This window comes from Ornithorhynchus anatinus, chromosome 13, assembly GCF_004115215.2.
Source record: "Ornithorhynchus anatinus isolate Pmale09 chromosome 13, mOrnAna1.pri.v4, whole genome shotgun sequence".
NCBI lineage: Eukaryota > Metazoa > Chordata > Mammalia > Monotremata > Ornithorhynchidae > Ornithorhynchus > Ornithorhynchus anatinus.
The window spans coordinates 21,843,767-21,863,085 of record NC_041740.1 but is presented as its reverse complement, the minus strand read 5'-3'; the positions used below and the strand labels follow the sequence as shown (position 1 = coordinate 21,863,085).

The 19,319-nt window shown below is 49.8% G+C and overlaps 1 protein-coding gene across 2 annotated transcripts in view; it reads left to right on the top strand.

Annotated features, from left to right (window-relative positions):
• Positions 1–19,319, top strand: part of CUBN (cubilin) — a 215,101-nt gene that overhangs the window by 50,338 nt on the left and 145,444 nt on the right. For both annotated transcript variants that reach the window (XM_029077265.2, XM_029077266.1), the window contains exons 16-22: positions 1,543–1,705; positions 8,414–8,604; positions 13,454–13,598; positions 14,622–14,800; positions 16,911–17,076; positions 17,466–17,682; positions 18,649–18,779. In XM_029077265.2, the coding sequence (XP_028933098.1) occupies positions 1,543–1,705; positions 8,414–8,604; positions 13,454–13,598; positions 14,622–14,800; positions 16,911–17,076; positions 17,466–17,682; positions 18,649–18,779 (1,192 nt within the window). The remainder of the gene's footprint in view (positions 1–1,542; positions 1,706–8,413; positions 8,605–13,453; positions 13,599–14,621; positions 14,801–16,910; positions 17,077–17,465; positions 17,683–18,648; positions 18,780–19,319) is intronic.

Here is a 19,319-nt window from a genome sequence, read left to right as displayed (position 1 = left end):
TCCCTCTAGACTGTAAGCTCACTGTGGGCAGGGAATGTGTCTGTTTTTTGTTATATTGTACAGCACGTAATACAGTGTTTTGCACACAGTAAGCACTCACTAAGTACAGTCGAATTAGTGAATCAGGCTTTGAAGACGGGGATACTGGTGGTCTGCCACAAAGGGAGGGGGAGGGAGCTACAGACTGGAGGAGAAATGTGGGAAAGCGGTGGTGAAATAGATGAGATTGGGGCACACTGAGCAAGCTGGTGTTTAGAGGAGTGAAATGTGTGGGCTGGGTTGTAGTAGGAGATCAGTGAGGTAAGGTAGGAGGGGACGAGCTGATGGAGTGCTTTATAGCCAATGGTAAGAAGTTTCTGTTTGTTGTGGAGGTGGATAGGCAACCACTGGAGATTCTTCAGGAATGGGGAGATGTGGATTGGGTGCTTTTTCAGAAAAATGGTCCAGACAGCTGAGTGCACTCTGGACTAGAGTGGCGAAAGAGTCAGGAGGCAGGGAAGTCAGGCAGGAGGCACATAGCCTAGTGGAAAGAGGGTGCACCTGCGAGTCGGTGAGCCTGGTTTCTAATCCTAGCTCCAGCATGTATACTTGCCATGTGACCTTGGGCAAGTCATTTCACTACTCTGTACCTAGTTTCCTCATCGGCAAAATTGGATTCAATACCTATTTTCCTTCTTAGTGCGACTGTGATTATTTCATATTTACCCAAGCGCTTAGTACAGTATTTGCCACATGATAAGAGCTTAACAAATGACACACTAATTATTACTATCATTATTATTATTGCCATTATTATTATGCTGTAGTCAACGTGGGATAGGATAAATATTTGGCTCAGCGTAACAACAGTTTGGATGGCAAGAAAAGGGTGGATTTTAGCGGTGTTGTGAAGATAGATAGAACTAACATTATTTCAAGACAGGGTAAATATGTGGGTTCAGTGAGAGAGAGGAGTCAAGGTTAATGCCAAAGATTGTGAGACAGGGAGCATGATGGTGCTGTTTACAGCCATGGGAAAGTCAGGGGGGAGAGAGGGTTTGGGTGGGAAGGTGAGGAATTCTGTTTAAGTTCGAGCTGTTGGCAAGAGATTCAAGTTCAATCAATTTTCCCTTCCGGAAACACTAACCCCACGTCCCCTTGGGCAGCACAGCACTGTTAGTCAAGTTGGTAGTGCCCGGGACAGTGCCTGTGCGGGAGCGCTGGCTTCCCCAGGATTATCACTGCACTGGCCTCAATCAAGCTGGCCCAGAACCCTTGCCAACAACCTATCTTCAGAGGCAAAGTAGGCAAATACAAGCAAACCGTCCTGAGGAAGGCGGCCGACCCGGGATCCGGGGTGACGTCAACTCTCCTGATTGCATAGTTAAAGCCAAACCTGACATGTCACGAGTGAGCCCCCCATGGCCTACCCAGCATCAAGGGCCAGGGAAGTACCCCAGCTCATTCTGCAAGTGGTATTGGATGTGACCCTCCAGGGGCTGAAAGGGCTGGGGCTCTGCCGAAATCTGGTCTCTGCATTCCTGAGTTGTTCCTTCCCCTTAGATTCAAGATGGCCCCTTGCCCCAAGATCCTATTCTCGGAAAGTACTGTAGTTCCAGCTTGCCGCCTCCGCTTCAAACCACTGGTCCTATGGCGAGGGTCCGCTTCCACTCAGACGCTTCCATCGGGGATCGTGGCTTCCACATCACCTACGTGACTTCCCCTGGTGAGTGCCGGAAGCTGCGAACAGTGTGGGGTTTGGCCGGGGTGGGGTGTGATTGCGGATGGGGTGTGGGACCCCGGGTGATTGGGACATCGGGCGCCAGAGGGCCGTGGCTCAGAGGGCTGATCGGGAGAGAAGGATTGGCGTTGGAAGATATGTGATGATTTCAGAGTCCTCAACCACCTTTATATCATTCTTTACAGCGCTCAATTAGCATAACATGTGTTCACTCTGCCAATTCGTCAGCCCCTACTTTGTGCTGAGCGTGGTGCTAAGTGCTTGGGAGGCTGAATCAGAAGCAGAAGACCTAATCCCTACCCTCGGAGAGACAAGCAGATAGAAATATTTACAAGGAGTGGAAACATGAGGAAGGTTATATACAGATAGCAGCATGAATATGTCACCAGGACATAGTTGAATGAAAGGTTATTTATGTATATATGCATTCAATTATATATTGGCATACATATATAAGGATAAACTAACTAAATTAACCAAACTAACTCTCTTCCCCTCTTCAAAGCCCTACCTCACCTCCTCCAAGAGGCCTTCCCAGACTGAGCTTCCCCTTTTCCCTCTGCTCCCTCTGCTGCCTCTCTGTTCCCCCCTTCACCTCCCCTCAGCTAAGCCTCCTTTTCCCCCCTTTCCCTCTGCTCCTCCCCCTCTCCCTTCCCCTCTCCTCAGCACTGTGCTCGTCTGCTCATTTGTATATATTTTTTAATTACCCTATTTATTTCGTTACTGAGATGTACATCCCCTTGATTCTATTTATTGCTATTGTTTTTGTCTGTCTCCCCCAATTAGACCGTAAACCCGTCAATGGGCAGGGATTGTCTCTATCTGTTGCCCAATTGTACATTCCAAGCGCTTAATACAGTGCTCTGCACATAGTAAGCGCTCAATAAATATTATTGAATGAATGAATGAATACAAGTAAGTAAATCCCAAGGATACGTAAAAAATGCGTATTTACTAAGGGTGCCTTTTGGATTGCTGTGATTTAGGATGCTGGGAATTAATCCCCCATGTCATTTCCAGGATTTACCTCTTCCTCTCCATCCAAATGGCCACCACGTCAGTCCAGATCCCAGCTTGTCATATCCCAGCTTGTCATAACCCAGCTTGACTATTGCATCAGCCTTCTTTCTGGTCTCCCTTCCTCCAGTTTCTTCCCATTCCGGTCCATACTACTTTCTGCTGCCTGGGACATTTCTCTAAAACGTGGTTCCGTACACATCTCCCCACTACTCAGAGACTTCAAATCGTTGTCCATTTGTCTCTACATCAAGAAGAAATTCCTGACCATTGGCTTTAAAGCCCTCAGTAGTGTCTCTCCCTTCTACTTAATTACTGTACTCCAACTCCATCCCTGTTCTCTCAATCAGCTCTCTCTCTTGTACCTATCTAGTCTCTTCACCTTCCCCACTGCTTTCAAGCATTTCCGTGTATATCCTATTGTGAGAATACCCTCCCTTGTTTCCACAGCACCTTCCAGTTACCACCCCAACTCCCTCCTACGAGTTCCTCTCCAAATTCCAAGTCGTCTACCCTTGCTGCCTGCACTTTCTCTCCTCCAACTCTCTCCTTGACCCCCCTCCAGTCTGGTTTCCTCCTCCTTCCCTCCATGGAAACTGCCCTCTCTAAGGTCACCACTGACCTTCTTCTTGCCAAATCCAACAGTTTCTACTTCATCCTAATCCTCCTTGACCACTCAGCTGCCTTCCACAATGTGGACCACCCCTTATTCTGAACATATTACCCAACTGTGGATTCGCTGATACAGTCCTCTCCTGATTCTCCTCTGCCTCCTGCCCCTTAACTCTGGGAGTTCCTCCAGGCTCAGTTCTGGATGCCCTTCTATTCTCCATCTACACCCACTCCCACAGCTTCAACTACCATCTCTATGTGGATGATTCCCAACTCTACCTCTCCAGTCCCGACCCCTCTGCTTCTCAGTGGTCTTGCATTTCTTTTTGCCATCTTCACCTGCATGTCCCAACAACACATCAAGCTAAATGTATCCAAAACACTACTCCTACTCTAACCCTTTCCTCCCCCATCCTCTCCGTTCCAAGAGTCCCTAGCCTTGGCGTTATCCTCCACTCATCTCTGCCATTCAATCCACATAGTCTATCTTTCACCAAATCCTGGCAGTTCTACCTTCACGACATCACCAAAATCTGCCCTTTCCTCTCTATCCAAACTGCAACTAAGTTGATCCAAGGACTTATCCTATCTCACCTTGACTACCTTATATGCCTCCTTGCTGATCTCCCTGCCTCCTGTCTCTCTCCATGCCAGTCCATACTTCACTCTGCTGCCCCGCTCATTTTTCTATATAAATATGTCCAGTGTATGTCTACTCCCTCCCCAGGAACCTCCAGTGATTGCTCATTCATCCGGCATCAAACAGAAACACCTTGCCATCATCCGTGAATCACTCAATCAACTCACTCCCTTCTATCTTACCTCACTGAGTACCGACTACGGCCCACATTTCACTCCTCTAGCACGAACTTTCTCACCGTGCCTCAATCTCGTCTATCCCGCCATCCATCCCCTTTCCTATATCCCCCTTCTGACCTGAAACTCCCTCCCATGCCAGTGCACCAGACCGCCACTCTCCCCACACTCAAAGCATTATTACAGTCACATCTATTCCAAGATGCCTTCCCCATTTAAGCCTTCTTTTCCCCAACTCCTTGTCCTTTCTTCATCACCGGGGTATGTAGATGTTTACCCTTTAAGCACTTGGGATTCATGCCACCCTCAGCCCCGCAGCACTAATGGACAGATCTGTAATTTATTTATATTAATGTCTGTCAGTCAATCACTTGAATTTATGAGCACTTACCGTAAGCAGAGCTCTGTGCTGTGCTTGTGAAAGCACAGTATGTAAATATAACTGAATTAGTAGACACAATGCCTGATCACAGTGAGCTTACAGTCTAGAGAGGCAGACAATCATATAAAGAAATTACAAATATGTATCAAAGTGCTGTCGGCCTAAGGTAGAGGTGAATAAAGGGAGCAAATCAGGGTAGCGCAGAAGGGAGCGGGCAATGTTTTCCCCCTCTAGACTGTAAGCTTCTTTCAGACGGGAATTGTGCTTATCAACCAGTTGTACCGTACTCTCTCAAGTGCTTAGTAGAGTGCTCTGTACACAGTTAATGCTCAATAAATACCACTGATTGATTAAATGATTGATTGAGTTAAAAGTCCCAAACAGCTGTCACAGATAATGAACATGAAAGGCAATAAGGATGGTGAAGTATTGTTACCATGCAGGTGAAAGGGAAAAATTAAAGTCGGAGTGTACACATTTAACATGGACTCGGTCAGCTTGGTGTCGGCTTGCTTTCTCCCAGTAGTGCTGTGCAGTAGCTATGTGTGAGGGGAGGAAGCCTAATATGGAGATGATCCATGGCTAAAGGTTGGTGGTTAGAAACCTGTGGAGGGACAGTGGAGGAAGTTGAGTTCACGTGAGAAGGTGGTGTTGAGGGTCTGGATTTCTTTGTCAAGAGAGTGTATTTGGGTTTGGAGATCTGATGGGATAGAACGACTTTAGAAAATTAGAGAAGTTTGAAATATTGTGGGACTCAGTGGTGAAACGGGACAGATTTATGGGGGAGGGGATTATGGGAAAGAACAGAGTCAGGAGGTTGTGGTCAGAAGTGGGATTTCAGAGTTAGTAAGGTTAGAGACTATATAAAGAGAAAAGATGATGAGATTGAGTTTATGGTTAAGTGAGTGATCTGGGGTGGAGCAGGAGGTCTATGGAGTCGAGGAGTGAATGGAAGCGGGCGATGGGAATATTCATGTGGATGGTGACGTCCCAGAGGATCATTGTAGGGATGGAAAAAGAAGAAAAGTGAGAAAGGAGTTGAAATAATTCAGAAAGCTAGATGTGGGGCTTGAGGGAGAGGGGTAGTAAATAACAGCAATAAATAATTGAAGTGTGTGGGAGTGTGTGGTAGGAGGTTTGGGATTCAAAGAAAGGGAAAGAGAGGGGTTGGGGGGTGGGATTGTAAGAAAATGGCATTTGGGGGCAAGAAAGGGACCAAATCCTTTCCCAGGGAGTCTTGAGCAGTGGGAAAAGATGAGATCCCTTTGGGAGAGAGCAGCAGGGGAAACAATGTCATCATGGGGAGAGCCAGATTTCGGTAATGGCAAGGAGGAGCAAGGTGGTGGTTGGTTGAGTGGAGAGTAGAAAGTGAATCCTCAAAATGATCTGGAAGACGAATCAGCAGGATGTGGTAATTGATTGGATGTATGTACTGAATGACAGGGACAAGTCAAGGAAGACCCCAAACCTGCAGGCTTCAGTTACGGGGAGCAGGATGGGGTTGGCAACGGAGTTGGGAGTGTTGGCAGGAGGAGTGGGGTTAGGAGAGAAGCTGAAAAGTTTAAGTAGACAGGGAGAGAGCTGGCCTTTGAAAGAACCCAGGAGTTTAGAGGTTACCTGTGTGATGCAGTGGACTCCTTGATACTCTTCAGGGCCCCGAGGTTATAGCAGAAAAACTTGATACGGGCAGAGACAGGAATTTGGCTTCAGCTTCTGCCATGGAGAAGCCCCCAAGTCCTCCAAGGCTTCATATATCAACAAGTCCCTTTCTGCTGGCTTTTACGGTTACTACACTTGGTGGCTTAGGTGATCTTTGGGCCACTTCAAATTTATCCTTGCTTGCTTTAACTCTGCCCTCTTCTCTGCCCAGCAAAATGATTTGTCCAGACTTGACACCCAAGCCCCTCACTGGTTGTTCCAGACATTTAACTCCCTCCTCAAACTCCCTGTCCCCCTGCCTCCCCCATCCCTTGCCCCCAATGACTTAGCCACCTACTTTATTGAGAAAATTGACAATAACAGCCATGATCTCCCTAAAATCTCCCCTGCCCCTTCCCAGTCCCTCCCCTATCCTGCTCCTTCTTCAACTTTCTCAACTTTTCCAGCAGTATCTAAAGAGGACATCTCCTGCCTTCTCTCAAATCCACCCCCTCTCCCTGCGCATCCAAAACCATTTCTTCGCACCTTATCAAAACACTTTCCCCTTCTCCTCTTCCCTCCCTAACAGCCATCTTCAACTGTTTGCTCTCCGGTGGCTTCTTCTCCACTACTTTTAATAATAATAATAATAATGATTATAATGTTGGTATTTGTTAAGCGCTTACTATGTGCAGAGCACTGTTCTAAGCGCTGGAGTAGATACAGGGTAATCAGTTTGTCTCACGTGAGGCTCACAATTAATCCCCATTTGACAGATGAGGTAATTGAGGCACAGAGAAGTTAAGTGACTTGCCAACAGTCACACAGCTGAGAAGTGGCAGAGCCGAGATTCAAACCCATGACAGCTGACTCCCAAGCCTGGGCTCTTTCCACTGAGCCACGCTGCTTCTCTAAGCATGCCCATGTCTTCCCTAACCTAAAAAGCCCCAGCCTTGACCCCAGCTCCCTCCAGTTATTGCCCCATCTCCCTCTTACCATTCCTCTTCAAACTCCTTGAGTTGTCTAAACCTCCTGTCTCAAATTCCTCCCCTCCAATTCTCTCTCCAATGTGGGTTCCATCCCCTTCACTCCACAGAATCAGCCCTCTCAAAGGTCACCAATGATTTCCTTCTTGCCAACAGCCTCTACGCCAACCTCCGGTGGTTGCCCATCCACCTCCACGTCAAACAAAAACTCCTCACCATTGGCTTTAAAGTACTCAATCACCTAGCACCCACCCGAACCTCGCCTCACTACTCTCCTACTACAGTCCAGTCCACATACTGCGCTACTCCAATCCCAACCTTCTCACTCTACCTCCATCTTGTCTCTCTCACCGCCAAACCCCCACCCACATCCTGCCTCTGGCCTGGAATGCCCTCTCTGCTCAAATCTGACAGATAATTACTCTCCACCCCTTCAAAGTCTAATCAGAGCCACCTCTCCTCCAAGAGGCCTTCCCTTCCTCAGACCCCTTTCCTTTTCTCCCACTCCCTTCTGCATTACCCTGACTTGCTCCCTTTATTCATCTCCCCTCCCAGACCCACAGCACTTACGGCCATATCTGTAATTTATTTATTTCCATTAATGACCCTTTCCCCCTCTAGATCGTAAGCTTGTTGTGGGCTGGAAATGTGTCTGTTTATTGTTATATCATACTTTCCCAAGCTATTAGTACAGTGCTCTGCACACAGTATATGCCAGTGAGAGAATAAATGAATGAATGCCAGTCTTTCACTTGGCAGTACCCCGTCTTAGGTGGCTGCTGGAGTGGATATCTGTGATGCTGTGGTGGCACTTAGTCCACAGACCTTCAAGCTCTCTAGCTAAAATAGTTTGGAGTCGTGTTCTTGCTTCTGTCATTAACGTTCTATCCTTAAAAAACCATTCCACCCTTGGGTGAAACGGGGTCTCTGGGGTTTCCCGGATTGCCAGCTTCTGTGCCCCTAGTGGGGCAGGAGTTTAGGAGGCGTAGGGTGAGTGCCTGAAGATCTGCTGGTTGAGAGCAGCTGGGGAGAGATTTTTTGGCCTGCTTCTTCCTCCTCCCCTGCCTCTCTGGGATCATTCTGGTCACCATAGCAAGGGAGGCCAGAAAATGTCAGAAATGGGCAATAAGGGGTTTCCACTTAGAGAGCCAGGCGTGGGGTTGGTAGACTTTTGTGCCTGGAACCCTGGAGCCCAAGCCGACATATTGCACCGAGACACCTCATTTTTCCTTTCTGTTTCAGCGGACCCTGGCTGCGGAGGCAACTACACAGATGGGGCGGGGGTCATTACCTCTCCGGACTGGCCCAACTCCTACATTAGCAACCGGCAATGCGTCTACGTCATCAGGCAGCCACCAGGAGAGCTCGTCCACCTCAATGTCACCCACGTGGAGCTAGAAGGCCGGGAAGGCTGTTCCCACAGTTATATTGAGGTGACCGCTGCCAGTCTGTGCCGGGCTGGGGGAGCGGGGGAGGAGGGAGGGGGATGCCTGTCCTGGGAGCCAGAATTCCAAAGCCAGGGGTGGGATGAAATCTCCCAGGGATGGGAGGAAGCAGCCTTGATGATCAAAATCCAAAACCCAAGAGGGGAAGGCAAGAGAATGACAAACTGAAGGTGGGAATATGGGCCCAGGTAGTGGAGTTTCGAGCTTGGAGCTGAGCCCCGGGTGGGAGGGGGAAATTGGTGCTGACCCCTCTACTGGCCTCGGTGGTCTCCCTGGGCTAGAGGGCCTAGCTCCCCACTGCACCCTAGGCTCTGCGGTGGCTTCAGTGGGCCAGAAAGGCCCCGTCCCCTAGCCTGGCTTGGAATGTGTTCATGTAGACACAAGATCTTCTGGGAGAACAGGCAGGCTTTGTTGACCCAGCCCTGCGTGTCGGCTCCTAATTGCCGGCAGAGCCAAAGTCTGATCTGCTGCAGTGGCAGAAACAGAGCCATGCAGTGTGTTGGCCTGCTTAGTTCTCATGAATCTAGGAGGGAAGGCGCCCATCTGGTTCCCGGGCCAGCCTTACTCACTCAGATTTTCCAAGACACTCCGGTCTCCCCGCCCCCACCCCCTTTTCTACGCTGGGGGACAGGAGGAGCAACGAGGGGATGGCGGGAGCTGTGACCACTTTGACCAGGAGGGACGAAGCCGTCCTCTGTCAGGGCAGCAGTGATCGCAGAATTGCTCTGCGGTTGCCTCCTCAGACCCTGGAAACATTCTTCTCTTTGACTTGGTTAAGTAGAACTTGATTTCTGACATCTGTTTCTTGCTAAAACGTGTCAGAGCGTCCTTGAGGCCTGTTCCCAGGAGAAAGCGAGAAGTTGGTATGATTGCTTTGATGAAACAGAACCAACTCCCAGCCGGTAGAAATGTTTTCTGACCTGTCCAGGGCAGATGGGCCCACGGACCGGCACCCCGGGAGCACCATCTTTGTTTATTAGGAGGTGGGGTGAATCCAAATACCCACTGCCATGACCCCTGTCTTCTCCCCTCCTATCGGAGGTGGACGGTCAGCCCCTTGAAGCAGCCTTGGGGCCCCTTCGAGCATTCGAAACATTTCCTGGGACTTGTATGTCTTTGTTATATCTGGCTGCCTTGGCAAATTCTAATTCTACAAGTTTCCACTCCCAAACCCCCATCTCCAGCCTGCCAGTCCCCAGGGTTTCCGCAGCGTGGCTTGCGATGAGATGCTTGACCAGCCTGCTCCGTGGCCTTTATTCAGCTGGGCCAGACTGTCAAGGGCCCATCATGAGCTGGGCTGGATGTTGGGGGTGGAGGCTTCTGGACCCTGGCAGGGTGACAATAGGACTGTTTCTTGGAGGGGGCCAAGCCTGCCCCTGATGGAAGGGTGAAAGTTTCCACCTAGCCCCCAGATCAAGGGCATCTCTCACCTGGCCTCCCGTCCAGAAACTTCTAAGAATTACCACAGGTGGCCAGGATCGATTATAGCGGGAAAGGTGCCGGGGTTTGGGAGTGATGTTTGTGTGTTTGTAGTGCCTAACAGAGAAGCCGAACCCGCTGAGCCTGGATTCATTTCTGTTCCCCTATCACTTACTGGCTCAAATAACCTCAGTTGTCCTGGAGCATGTAGGGGTTGTTTTCTGGTTGCTCTTTTTGCCTCATGCCAAGGAAACTCATGTTGGGAAATTCACTCTTTGCCCGGCTGACACACATGAGCACAACCATGTCTTCCAACAGTGGTGTGCTATATTCCGGTAGCTTCTAGACTGTAAGCTCTTTGTGGGCACGGACCATGTCTGCTAACTTTGTTATACTATATTCTCCAAAGAGCTAAATACAATAAACTGTATCCCTAGTAAGCCCTCAGTGAATACCACTGGTGATTGATTATGATTTGTCTTGTCTTGTGCCGTTGAGTTGTCTCTGATCCATAGGAGGATATTCTTTCACTGTGTCAACACATTCTAACAAATCTGGGTAATAATAATAATAATAATGAGGACATTTGTTAAGTACTTACTATGTGCAAAGCGCTGTTCTAAGCACCGGAGAGGATCCAAGGTGATCAGGTTGTTCCACGTGGGGCTCACAGTCTTCATCCCCATTTTCCAGATGAGGTACCCGAGGCCCAGAGAAGTTAAGTGACTTACCCCAAGTCACACAGCCTACAAGCGGCTGAGCCGGGATTTGAACCCATGCCTTCTGACTCCCAGGCCCGGGCTCTTTCCTCTGCGTCAAGCTGCTTCTCATGAAAACACAGTCTGGAGAATGCCAGAACTAATGCAGATCAGGCTGAAACGCCCCCGTGAATCTCCCCCCATGCTAACTGCGTTGACTCCCCAAGGTGGTCCACTGGAATGGAGGGTGGGTCCCTCACCTGTTGTCGACTCTCTCACTCATTCGCCTGCTGACTCTCACCACTCCATCACTTCCCTAACCCTCCCTTCCTCCTTCCCAAGCAGCTTCCACCATATCCCATGTCTCCCGCATCTCTTCAGTCTAAATTGCACCCTGTTGTATGCATCACCATCCCGAAGCACGCCTCAACCCACAAACAATCAATCCATCACGCAGTCAGGCGAATCAGTGGGATTTATTGAGTGCCTGCTGGTTGTACGGCCCCGTGCTAAGCGCTTGGGGGAGTATAATAGCTACCGTAGCTCTGATCCCTGCCCTCAAGAAGCTTACAGTCTAACTGGGGAGACAGACATCTAAATACACTGTAGGCAGGAGGAAGTAATAAAGGAAAAAAAGCATGAAAAGAAGTTCTAAGGGAGTTGTGAGTACTTAAGTGATTAAGTGCCACGGAAGTGCTGAACCGGGACTGGACGGAAACTGGGGCGAGGACTGCGTCCAATCTGCTTATACTGTATCTCTCCTAGTGCTTAGTACTGTACTTGACACGTAGTAAGTACTTAACCGATACCCCATTTCTCATTATTATTATTGTTCTTATTAAGCTAGTGGTCAGGAGTTTCTGTTTGATGAGCTGAGTCCCTGTGGTCTTCCCTCATCCTGTCTGAACTGGCCAATTTTATGGGGCTTTTTCGGCTTTGACGTCGAGCCTCCCACCTCCATGGCTCCTGGTGTCAAGTTCCATGGCTTGGATAGTGTCCAGATTTCGCACTGACCTGGGAGGGGAGCAAAAAGGCTCTGAAGAAACACTCTACAATTGTGTGAAATTGCATACTTGCAGAAAACGGCACCAGAGACGCATGCGGATTATTCCGTGTGCTATCTCTTGCCTGTCCTTTTCATCCTTTCCCCAATAGGGACGCCCAAGGCACACTGTACACAGCATGTGGAGCTCACCTCCAGGAGGCCTTCCCAGACTACGCTTCCCCTTTTCCCTCTGCTCCCTCTGCTCCCTCCCCGCCCTCCCTTCACCTCCCCTCAGCTAAGCCCCCTTTCCCCCCTTTCCCTCCGCTCCTCCCCATCTCCCTTCCCCTCCCTTCAGCACTGTGCTCATTTGTATATATTTTAATTACCCTATTTATTTATTATTTATTAAGTTTCTCGTTTTTGTCCGTCCGTCTCCCCCGATTAGACTGCGAGCCCGTCGTTGGGCAGAGATTGTCTATCTGTTGCCGAATTGTCCATTCCAACCACTTAGTACAGTGCCCTTCACATAGTAAGTGCTCAGTAAATACTATTGAATGAATGAATGTGGAGAGCTCGGCCTGCTCTGCAGGGGAAATTCCAGGGCAGTTTGCTCATGGTGACCCACTGACTTTGGGGATGAACCAGTGAGGTTGTAGGGGTGAACACTCTGCCCCCTTCCTGAGTCCTTCTAAGCCCCAGGTAGCATCATGAGCTTCGGTTCCTGGAAACCAAGTCCTGAGGGTGGAATCCTGCGGGGGAGAGAGACCACATGGGGAACAGAGCGGCCCAGTGCCCTAGGATTCATTCATTCAGCCGTATTTATTGAGAAGCAGAGAAGCAGCGGGGTTCAGTGGAAAGAGCACGGGCTTGGGAGTCAGAGGTCACGGGTTCTAATCCCAGCTCCGCCACTCGTCGGCTGAGTGACTTTGGGGAAATCACTTCACTTGTCTCTGCCTCGGTTACCTCATCCGTAAAAATGGGGATTAAAAAAAAATGTGAGTCCCACGTGGGACAACCTGATTACCTTGTATCTACCCCAGCGCTTAGAACAGTGCTCTGCACATAGTAAGCGCTTAACGAATACCATAATTATTATGATGTGGAACATCCTGATTACACTGTATCTCCCCTAGCACTTAGGACAGTGCTTGGCATGTAGTCAGCATTTAACAAATACCATAATTATTATTATTATTAGAGGAGCAGCGTGGCTCAGTTGAAAGAGCCCAGGCTGGGGAGTCAGAGGCCGTGGGTTCTAATCCCGGCCCCGCCACTTGTCAGCTGTGTGACTTTGGGCAAGTCACTTAACTTCTCTGTGCCCTCAATTACCTCATCTGTAAAATGCGGATTAAGACTGTGAGCCCCACGTGGGACGACCTAATAACCTTGTATCTATACCAGCGCTTAGAACAGTGCTTAGCACATAGTAAGCATTTAACAAATACCTTAGTTATTGTTATTTACTGAGCACTTACTGTGTGCAGAACACTGAAATAAGCTCTTGGGAGAGTACAGTGTAACAATGAACGGACACATTCCCTGCCCACAACAAGCTTGCCGTCGAGAGGGGGAGAGGGTGGGGAAACTGTGTCACCCCCTTCCCAGAATGCCTTCGCCTGACCCTGCCCACTGGCCCTAGAGGCACACCCCTTGATCTCTGGAACACGTCTTCCCTCTCCTCAGGGCGCTCTCCAGGGGCCCAGCGTACAGTGTCATTATTTCTGCTTCTCCTTAGGTCCGTGATGCTGAGACGTTACTGAGAAAGATCTGCGGAAACGTGATTCTGTCCCCGGTCGTCTCCATTTCCAACAGCATCTGGGTCAGGTTTAAGTCGGACCCCTCTGCGCAGAAGGCCAGCTTCAGAGCCACCTACCAAGTTGGTAAGGAGCCGGCATCTTGGACTCCAGCCTCTGGCAGGGAGATGAGGGCAAGCTCCGTGGTTCCGGAGGCTGTTCCGTTAGATTTCGGATGAGCGTTGGCTGGATAAGGCTGGGTGATGTGCCGATCGGTACTGCGTTTGCTTTACAGATTTGATAGCACATCCCAGTAGCATCTCTCTGCCTGCCAAAGTTTGATGTGTCATCGCCTCCGAGGGTTGTTTTATATCTTCTGTCATATGTAGAAAGAGATACAAAAGAAAGAGAGAGACGGGCATAAATGTCATAGGGAGACGCGAATAGAGACATAAAAAGGCAGACAGAGCGAGACATAGGAAGAAAGAGCGAGAAAGAGACAGGAAAGAAGAATGGTGGGGAGGCAGAGCTACGCCAAGAAATCAATCCGTGGTATTTATTGAGTGCTTACTCTGTGCAGAATATTGCACTAAGAGCTGGGAAACTGCAGTGTAATAGAGTTGGTAGATGTGATCCCTGCCCACAGATTAAAACCTATAAGAAAGCGAGATAAATACGGGGAGAGAGAAAAAAAGACAGGCTAAATAACTGCGATGCAGAGACAGAGTGATAGGGAGATAGAGCGATGGAGAGAGATAAAGGAAGAGAGACAGAGCCAGAGAGACAGAGAGAGAGATAAAGAGAAAGAGAGGGAGGGAAAGACGAGAAGCAGTGTGGTCTGAGAGTCAGAGGACCTGAGTTCTAATCCCGGCTTCACCACTTGTCTGCTGTACGACCTAGGGCAAGTTCCTTAACTTCTCTGTTCCCTCGGTTACCTCATCTGTAAAATGGGATTAAGGCCATGAGCCCCCTATGTCCAACCTGATTAGCTTGTATCTGTCCCAGGGCTTACCTAATACAGTGCCTGGCGCATAAGTAAGTACATAACCAACACCATTAAAAAGAGAAAGAGTGGGAAAGAGACTGAGAGAGGGAGGGAGAGAGAACCAGAGCCGTAGAATCAGAGAAAAAAGAAGTAAATGCTAATTTAAAGCCAGTTTTCTGTTGCAGCCTGTGGAGGAGAGCTGAGCGGGACTGGGACCCTGCAGTCCCCTTATTACCCCCGGGCCTACCCACATCCCACGACCTGTGAGTGGATCATCCGCCAGCCGCTGGGCCAGGAGATCTTGCTCAACTTCCTCGCCTTCCGGATTGCCGAGTCTCCGGGCTGTGGTTCGGATTATGTTGAGGTAACCATCGATGGGCCCTTCTGCCTCCTCTACCTTCCGCTCCCTAAGTTTGGGCTCAGTTCTGGGTCCCCTTCTATTCTCCATCTCACCCACTCCCTTGGAGAACTCATTTATTCACCTGGTTTCAACCACCTCCTCTATACGGATTATACCCAGATCTACATCTCCGGCCCTGATCTCTCGACCTCTCTGCAGTTTCACATCTCCTCCTGCCTTCAAGTCTTCTCTCCCTTGGATGTCCTCCCGTCACCTCAAACTTAACATGTCTAAAAGAGAACTGCATTCTGTTCCCATCTAAACCCTGTCCTCCCCGTGACTTTCCCATCGCTGTAGACGGCACCACCATCCACTTCCCGGCTCTGCCACTTGTCAGCTGTGTGACTGTGGGCAAGTCACTTAACTTGTCTGTGCCTCATCTACCTCATCTGTAAAATGGGGAATTAAGACTGTGAGCCCCACGTGGGACAACCTGATTCCCCTGTGTCTACCCCAGCGCTTAAAACAGTGCTCTGCACATAGTAAGCGCTTAACAAATACCAACATTATTATTATCCTTCCTATTTCACAAGCCCACACCTTGGTTTTATCCTTGACTACGCTCTCACTCAAGCCATATATTCAATCCACACTGATTCCTGTAGTTTGACCTTCACAGCATCGCTAAAATCCACCCTTTCCTCTCCATCCAAACTGCTACCGTGTTAAGCATGACGTAGTGGATAGAGCACGGGCCTGGGAGTCAGGAGATCATGGGTTCAAATTCTGGCTCGGCCTTGGGCAGGTCGCTTCACTTTTCCGTGCCTCAGTTACCTCATCTGTAAAATGGGGATTGAGACCACGTGTAACAGGGACGGCGCCCAAATCGATTTGCTGGTATCCACCCCAGCGCTTAGTACCGAACCTGGCACATAGAAAGCACTTAATAAATCCCATATTACTATTATCCTATCCCACCTTGGTTACTGTATCAGCCTCCTTGCTGACCTCCCAGCCTCCTGTCTCTCCCCACTCCAATCCATACTTCACTCTGCTGCTTGGATTATCTTTCTACAGAAACGTTCAGGCCGTCTTTCCCCACTCCTCAATAATAATTGCGGTATTTGTTAAGCGTTTACTATGTGCAAAGCACTGTTCTAAGCGCTGGGGGATACCAGGTGATCAGGTTGTCCCACGTGGGGCTCACAGTTTTTTTAATCCCCGTTTGACAGATGGGGTAACTGAGGCAGAGAGAAGTTAAGTGACTTGCCCAAGGTCCCACAGCTGACTAGCGGCAGAGTGGGGATTCGACGGTTGCCCATCCGGCTCCGCTTCAAACAAAAACTCCTCACCATTGGCTTTAAAGCATTCTATCATCTTGCCCCCTCCTACCTCACCTTGCTACTCTCTTACTACAACCCAGCCCACGCACTTTGCTCCTCTAATGCTAACCTTCTCACTGTATCTCAATCTTATCTATCTCACCGCTGACCTCTCACCCATGTTCTGCGTCTGGTCTGGAATGTCCTCCCTCCTCATATCTGACAGACAATTACTCTCTCCCTCTTCAAAGGCACATCTCTTCCAAGAAGCCTTCCCTGACTAAACCCTCTTTTCCTTTTCTTCAACTCCCTTCTGTGTTGCCCTGACTGAACCTGAACACCCACTGAGTTTCTCCTGTGACACTCCATCCCAACCCACACTGTCCTACCTAGCAGTGCCTGCTAAAGACCTTCTCACCAAGCGCCCTGCTCTACTCTATTGGCAAGGGGTCGTCCCGGTATTGAAGAAGGAGAGACTCCTACATTGCCCAAACAGAGAAATCCTGCTGCGCAGATCCCGTTCTTCATAAAGCCACAGGCTCTTAACTGTCCCCTGCAGCTTCTAGTCCCATGTCACAACCCTTGGCCACATTGAACAGTCACCCAGTGATGGACACTGTGGGTCACAGAGACAGTTTTCAGGCGGCTTGCTCTCGCTGCTGCAGTTGTTGTTAAACTGAACTCCAGGAGACTATGTGGGCAACCATTCCGGAAATGGACATTCACCTGAACGACGACACATGACAGCCTGGGATACTTGGTCGTGGACACGAGGAATTCCCAAGGTCACCCCTGGCTTTGTTGTTTTGCAGATTGGCAACGGGTCCAGTGTGGACAACCTGCAAGGCCGAAAATACTGTGGCACAGACATCCCTGCTTTAATAAAGTCCACATCTAATTTTCTCCGTGTCACCTTCAGGACGAGCTCCTCCCTGGCAAATCTCGGCTTCAAGGCTGAGTTCTGGGGTGCTGATTTGGGTATGTCAGGGGCTTGTTGTTTCTTCTCTTGACTTCATCACCCTAGACCATGTTTATTGAGCCCGCCCTCAGTGCAAAACCCCATATTAAGCCTTGGGAAAGTACCGAGAAAGGGAGGGATGTGGTCTCTGCCCTTGAGAAACTTGTAGTTGTAGTTGTAGCTTCTGAGATTTCCTCTCCTTATGATGATGCTGTTGGGATCCAGGGCAAAGAGACAAGTCTTCCTCCTTGACCCGGGATCTTTCCACCATGCTGAACTGGGACAGGGTTGAACTCCGATGGCCCCTGCTGAAGCAAATCAGGCCTTTCCTTTGTCCCCCTGCTCACGGGGGTTGGACTCAGACTGAAGTTTGCTTTGATACAGCTGCCGTTCTCCGTATCCTCCTCAGTTTGCGGGGAGATCCTGACAGCGGCAACGGGAACGATTCAGAGCCCCGGCCATCCGAACCCCTACCCGCATGGCGTCAACTGCACGTGGTTCATCTCGGTGACGCCGGGCCTCCGGATCCGACTGAGCTTCTCCGCCTTCCACCTGGATTTTCACTACAACTGCACCACTGACTACTTGCTGGTCTATGACAACGGCACTGGGACAACGATCGGCAGGTACCTTATCCTCTTTTGCGCTGCCTGGGGCCTAGAGAGCCGCAAGCTGACTGGCGCCTCGTGAAATGGAGGGCTGGAACACGAGGGCTGGTGAATTTCAATCCTTCAACCCCTAGAGCACCTCAAGTCCAGGGAACATCCAGGTCCCCTGTATCCTCAGGCTAGAGAAATTGGCTCAAGGAAGGAGCACGACCTAGTGGGTAGAGTACAGAACCGGGAGTCGGGACTCCTCACCTGCCGTGTGAACTTCTCTGCACCTCCATTTCTTCATCTGTAAAGTGGGGATCAAATACCTGTTCTCCTTCCCCTTTGACTCCGGTGCCTGTGTGGGACAGGAACTGTGTTTGAACTGATTGTGCTGTACCTACCCCAGTGCTCAGCCCAGTGCTTGGTACAGAGTAAATGCTTAACAAATACTGCTATTAAATTTGATTAATTTAAGGCCAGAGTCAGCGTAAGTCTCTGCGAGCCCTGCCCAGCTAGACCGGAGAGAGTTCTACCTGCCCGTGTGCTGGTCTAGGAGAATAGTTCTAAGGATTTCCCTTTTGTTTCTGAAGTTGCCCCAAATGGCCATATTTCTCCAGGTTTTGCTTTCTTCTGCTCTCTGGCCTCTTGCTACAGTTCCTCTCCATCTCCCTCCCTCTTCTCTCCCTTGATAGCCCCATTCTGAAACCCCTTTTCTCTCTGCTTCCCTGATTTTTCCTCCCTTCGGCCTTCGTCGAAAGCCACGATTCAGGCCGAGCATTTCTGCTCTTCGGCTAGCTTGGCCCTGGGACCCCGGCTCAAATAGGCCCTGGGTGCTGAGGCCCCCATTGTGGGACCTCCTAAGGGCGGGTCGCTCCTACAGACTTGGGCATCTGCGGACTTGTGCTCCGGTTGTAGTTGCCAAGTTGGGTCAAGACGATGAGGAGGTATGTGCTAAGTACTGTTTACAAATACTGTGACATGTTTTCTTGCCGGGCACAGGTTTTGTGGAAAGTCGGTCCCTCCCTCCCTAACCAGTAGTGACAACATGCTGACTCTGTTCTTGGTGACGGACTCCGATTTGGCGTTCGAGGGCTTTGCGGCCAGCTATGTCACCATCAATGCTTCTACTGGTAAGAGAGAGTATCCGCCTCCATCTCCCATCCATGGGCTGCTAGGGAGCCAGAGTCATTCCATGTGGGCCAGTGGGAGACTTCACTACCACGTGTGCTAGCCCGGGACTGTCCCGGAGAATCAGCGAGTTCTTCCCCTCAGCGATGCCTCTACTCCAGGCAGGATAGATGTTGCCCAGGGACTAGCTGCGCTGGGCCAACTTTAACTCTGAGGGGGCAAGTGGAATTTCCAAGGTGTGTCTGAGCCTATATCTGAGCGTTGTCAATCCTCTCCCAATTTCTTTCTTGTGACTGCTCCTGGGGAAGACCCATTCTGTTGACCTTAAAGCACTGAAGCGGTTCAGAATATCTCCGTCCAGAGGGAGGGAGTAGGGCTTTGTGTGGGAGATGGGAGAGGGGCGGATAATAATAATACTTGTGGTATTTGTTGAGTGCTTACTATGTGCCAAGCGCTTTCCTACATGGTGGGATAGATACAAGGTAATTGAGTTGGACACAGTCCCTGTCCCACGTGGGGCTCTCAGTCAGCTGTGACTGTGG